Source organism: Rhincodon typus, chromosome 17, assembly GCF_021869965.1.
Source record: "Rhincodon typus isolate 14 chromosome 17, sRhiTyp1.1, whole genome shotgun sequence".
NCBI lineage: Eukaryota > Metazoa > Chordata > Chondrichthyes > Orectolobiformes > Rhincodontidae > Rhincodon > Rhincodon typus.
Window position 1 is genome coordinate 23,149,398 of NC_063348.1, and position 6,000 is coordinate 23,155,397.

Sequence of the window (6,000 nt, forward strand, 5' to 3'; positions counted from 1 at the left end):
CTATATAAATTGATGTTATGCATGTTTTCAATAATATTAAACCAACATGAAGGGTGTTTAGAACTGTCACAATGTGCTATATAGCACCAGTATAGCATAATTACTTCCAATGTGCTGTGCCACAGAATGTTGGCATGCATGTTAACTTCAACATTCCTCTGAGTGCCTGTTTCAACTATCTTGCTGGAAGGTTGATTGATTCACATCTCTTTCTAACACAACTCCTTCTACTTGAATTTTTAAAAGTTCTCATATCAACAGTACAGCAGGATGGAGTAATTATCATGGCTGGCGTAAACTCAAATTGGCATGAAAAGATCACCCATGTTTTTCTTGCAGTTAATTAGTAAACATTCATCTGGCAAAGGAATAAACAGGATCCAGTCTGTCTTGCCCACGGGTTTATTCAGAGAATTCAGTAAGAACAGATGACTTATCCCTCTCACAGAGCAATCTGTGCTCAGGTTGATGCTGGTTCTTACAGACACGTCCTACCTTTCCCCAATTAGTATCAGGTACTTTTAGCCATAGCTAGAGCAAGCATGTATCTACATTTTTATAGTGTCTTTGGGGTTGCATTAGGAATATTTTCAGTGTAGATTCAGAAAACCTGCCAAATGAGAGACTTGAAAGACTCTGTGTTGAACCAATTCTGATCCCTTGTGCAGTCCTGATTTCTTTCACGTCAACATTGATCATACTTTGAATTGTCTACATAAATGGCTCCAGTGTTCCCTCTTTCAACTGTGCCAACGATCTCTACCTGCTTTACGACAATCCTTAAAATTTAACTCTTTCAGCAAACATTTGGTAACCTATCCTAATGTCTCCTTTTATGGCTCGTTGTCAACTTTTGCCTGGTGTGCTCCTTTGAAGGGGCTGAGGACTTCTTGCAATACTAAAGGTGCTCTATAAATGAAGGTTGTTGTTGTTGAGGCAATCTGAGTTCGGTTCCTGACTAACTTCAAAAAATGCTACACAGAAACAGTATTTTTTTGAAGTTCAGTCTCATTCAGAGAGATAGCTAGAGTGTCAATTGTGGGTACTATGAGACAGAAGTATGTTTCTCAGTAACGCACATATTTGAACAGAATAGGGGAAGTTTTACGTTCCACTAGCCTACGGAGCTTAACACTGGAGTGCTTAATGCTGATGCCTTTGACTGAAGTGGGAATATGCTACATTTACCAATGATGATTTTTCAAACCTTCATGAGCAAGAGGTAATAATGAATTTGAAAGAAAAGATTGTAATACACACACAGTGATTAAGGCAATCATTAAAGCTGACAGACAGTTGTTCTTGTCCTTGGAAGTACCTGTTAGATTAATTTGTCCTTCTCCAAGTCCAACTGCTAATTGTCCTTCCTCTTGTAGAATTATTCAAACGAGCGTTTGAGGAAAACGAATGAACTGCTGCGAGGAATCAAGTTACTGAAACTCTATGCTTGGGAGAAAATCTTCCATAAAAGTGTGGAAGAGACTCGACACAAGGAGCTAACAAGTCTCAAGTCCTTTGCCCTCTATACTTCCATATCTAGTAAGAATCAGTTTACATTTCATTATAGAAAGTTCAATATCAGTTTGTTTATGATACATTTTCTTGCTTTTTCGTAGGATATAAGATGTTTGCATTACACTTCAAAAAAACCATGGTAGGTCATGGAATCATAATCGGTCTGCTTTTCTCAAAAGGGTGCTAAACTACATATTAAGGTTTAAGTAAAATTTAATGTTTGGACCCTTCTCTTCTGAGGAGATTAGATGGTTGAGAAGTCATTCTTTCTATAATTATTGAAAGGACCTTCAATTTAGATACAAGGGCCAGATTGGGTTCTGGAAGGTAAGAAGGAAATAACTGAAATGACTAATGACTAATTGTACCTGTCTTTCTTGTACATAAACCTGTCTCTAATAAAGAAATTGTGGGTCATTTGAACTTAGAGCAAGATCCCTTTTGACTTATTTCACACAGTCCAGTGTCTGATTAATGAAACTTGTTAACCTATGGTGAATATTTCTTGTAACATTTCTCATTTCTCATGATGCTGAGAATATCTTGCCACTTTACAAAATATCAAACATTTTAAAGAGTAGTTTATTGGATCTCACTATTGTTTTCCTGATAATAATAGTTATAACAAATATAACTAAAGATTAATTCAGATGCATCTCTTATTATCATGGAGCTCTACTTCAAAAAGCATAGGTGCTGACTTACAGAGGGAGGGTTGAGTCAAATGTTTTCTAATTGTTTGTAATCTCAACTTAGCACCTTCCCAAAACGGAACAGAGAGCAACCATATACTAGCTTCAGGCATTAGCTGAGGAAAGCAATGATGCCATGGCTTTCATGTGGCACAGTGGTACAGTGGTTGGCACTGCTGCTTCACAGCACCAGGGACCTGTATTGAATTCCATCCTTGAGTTACTGTCTGTGTAGAGTTTGCACGTTCTCCCTGTGTCTGTGTGGGTTTCCACCTGATGCTCCAGTTTCCTTATGCAGGTTAGGTGGATTAGCCATGCTAAATTGTCCATGGTAAGGTGGCATCACAAAAGAGAGAAGACAAGGTGATTCAGAGATAGTAGGAACTGCCGATGCTGGAGAATCTAATAACACAAAACTAGCTAGCAACTGGAACATGCAAATCAGGCGCGGTAGAAGGCTGTTCAGCCTCTCAAGCCTGCTCTGCCATTCATTACGGTCATTGCTAATCTGATTGTACCGCAACTTCACATTCCCACCCATGCCAAATAGCCTTTTTTTAGTCAAGAAACTATCTACTATATTGTAGGTGACACTGCCTCCACTGATGTGAAGAGAGCTCCACAGACTCACGATGCTGTGAGAGAAAAAACATCTCCCCCGCATCTCCACCTGAAATGGGAGACACCTTATTTTTAAATTGTGTCCCTCAGTTCTCCCACAAGGGGAACAAAATGCTCTCAGCATCAACCCTGTAAATCCACTCAGGATCTTATGTTTCGATACAATCACTCCCATTCTTATAAACTCCAATGTGTGGCAACATAGCCTGTCCAAAATTCCTGAGGAAGGATATACTGGTCATAGAGAAAGCACAACAAAGGCTCACCACACTGATCACTGGGAGAGATTGAAGAAAGAAGGCCTGTATTTATTAGAGTTTAGAAAAATGATAAGCGATCTCATTGGACCGTAAATATGTTTCTATAAGGCTCAAGAGTATAGTTGAAGGATATCTACCCTGGCTGGGGGTCCAGTACCAACGTGCATAGTCTCAGAATAAGAGGTAGACCATTTTAGAACTGAGATGAGCAGGGCTCAGGAAGCTCAGTCATTGATCATACTTAACACAGCGATTGACAGATTTTAGATTACCATTGGCCTAAAGGGGAATAGGGATAGTGTGAGAAAAATGCATACAGGTGGATGATCAGCCATGACCATTTTGAATGGTGAAGAAGACACGATGGACTGAATGGCCTATACCTGTTCCACATATAACGTCCTGTTTCTTACTTTAGTTCCCAGTTTATGACAGTTCCGTAGCAAGAATTGCTCCCTATTATCCCTTACAGCATTGGTCACACACCTAGGTTTTTCCCATCCTCTTATCAAGTTCCTCTCCAGTTGCTGAAAGATATCCTTTCACTTTATCAGATAAGGAAACACATCCTGTTGGAGTCACAGTCGCAATGATGGGGGCAGAATATAATCCCAAATGATCTAATCTGCTGTGATGACAATTATTCTGATATGTTCTTCCCCACCTTTGACTGCTCGCTTTTCCATGGTACCATGGTTAATACCCTGGCTGTCCATGTACTGCTTGCATCGTTATGCTCACAGGTAATGAGTAAATTTGCACTTATTAGATAGAAGCAGTGTCTGTGAAACCTCCTTCCCTATCCCATTTGGCCTTCTTGATGGCATTTTCCCCTTTATGCCCTGTTCTCTTGAGAAATCTACCAAAATATTCACCATTCTCTTGTAGAAAGATAGGAAATCAGAACCAGAATCAACCATTCAGCCCATTGAGGCTGTTCCACATTTGACTTGTTCATGGCTGATCATCTACCTCATTGCCATTTTCCCTCATTACCTCTGTATTCCTTAGTATTTTTAATACATGGAAATCTATTGATTTCTGTCTTGAACAGCAGTGGTTGCCATATTCTGCATTCTGTCCTCTTACCATGATGTACTTTTTTAAGGTATGACTTGTCTGGTTTAGCATGCAAGACAATACTTTTCACTGTAGTTCAGTACATGTGACAATAATAAATCAAATTATGCAATTATAATGTCCAGCATCACAGGCATCCAATCGCTGAACCACCATAGCCTTCTGTGGTACAGAATTCGAATGATTCAGCACCCTCTAAGTAAAGCAATTTCTCCTTGGTGGCTTCCTCCTGATTTTGAAATTGTGTCCCTTGTTTTTAGAAATCTCCAGCCAGAGGATGCTGGAGAAATTTAGTTGAAAGAGCAGTCATATCAGTTTTGGAAAGTTACCTCTGTTGCATCCACAGATGCTGCTAGACTTGCTGAGTTTTTCCAATACTCAGTGTTTAAAAACTAAAATAGTTCGAATTTATCATGGTGGGCATGACATTTTAGAATTTTCTCCGCCTGCTTTAATTGCATCGTCCCTTTGCCAGGTTAGTTTAAAGCCATTGATTAAAGACACAGCTAAAAAGCATTGCTGAGATTCAAACTCCAGACTTCCCATTTATTTGACAAGATCACTTAACAATTAGAAAAGAACAACAAAGGAATCAAGTGGTTTTCACTGAAGGAAATAAGTGAAAAACTAAACAACTTTATAAAAAATAAAACATTGATTACATTCATATATATTAAAATAAATTACGTGATAGCAAAATATTATGACTTACATATAAAAAATCTTTCTAAAAGGTACCAGTGCCACCGGACTGGCAAACAGATATCATGCCAATATTTACAGCAAAAAATTGAAAAAATCCAGCAAATTAGCTTATATTTGTTGGTACAAAATATGATAGATTCTTTATTCAAAGATTTTAGTTTTAAAAATCCTAGAAACTGAAAATATCCTGAAAAGCATGCATTTGAAAAAAGATCATGGTAATAAAATGGCTAGATAAAGAATAATGCAGTAGTCCAAAGACTGAACAGATTGGAGCTATTTTAGCTACAAACATTTAACTAGGAGGCTGTCTGAAGGAGTTCTTTAGCATAATGAAACATTTTAGAACATAAGAACTAGGAGCAGGAGTAGGCCATCTGGCCCTTCGAGCCTGCTCCGCCATTCAATAAGATCATGGCTGATCTTTTCGTGGACTCAGATCCACTTACCCGCGTTCTCACCGTTACCCTTAATTCCTTTATTGTTCAAAAAAATATCTACCTTTTCTTCAAAAACGTTTACTGAAGTAGCGTCAACTACTTCACTGGGCAAGGAATTCCATAGATTAACAACCCTCTGGGTGAAGAAATTCCTTCTCAATTCAGTCCTAAATCTGCTCCCTCCAATGTTGAGGCTATGCCCTCTTGTCCTAGCTTCACCTGCCAGTGGAAACATCCTCTCTACTTCTATCTTATCTATTCGCTTCATAATTTTATATGTTTCTATAAGATCCCCCTTCAATCTTCTGAATTCCAGTGAATATAATTCCAATCTACTCAGTCTCTCAGGGTAGATTTAGGGGAGATGTTTTCACTTGTGACATTTCAAAAAGATTTTAGTAAGAATTGTATAATAAACTCAAGCCTATGGTCAGAACCTGTGGAGTCCAGGGGTAACTTGCAGAGTGTGAGGCGAATGTGAAAAGTGAGGCAGCTACAGATTTGGAAAACAGTGAGTAGGTATCAGTTATAACAAGGTGTAGAGCTGGATGAACAAAGCAGGCCAAGCAGCATCAGAGGAGCAGGAAAGCTGACGTTTCGGGTCTGAACCCTTCTTCAGAAGGGCTTTTTCTGAAGACCTGAAACATCAGCTTTCCTGCTCCTCTGATGCTGCTTGGCCTGCTGTGT

The 6,000-nt window shown here is 38.9% G+C and overlaps 1 protein-coding gene across 1 annotated transcript in view; it reads left to right on the forward strand.

Moving 5' to 3' along the window:
- abcc8 (ATP-binding cassette, sub-family C (CFTR/MRP), member 8) overlaps positions 1 to 6,000 on the forward strand; it is a 202,470-nt gene that overhangs the window by 85,004 nt on the left and 111,466 nt on the right. Inside the window, exon 10 of the mRNA XM_048606980.1 lies at positions 1,377 to 1,539. Coding sequence (XP_048462937.1) covers positions 1,377 to 1,539 — 163 coding nt within the window. The remainder of the gene's footprint in view (positions 1 to 1,376; positions 1,540 to 6,000) is intronic.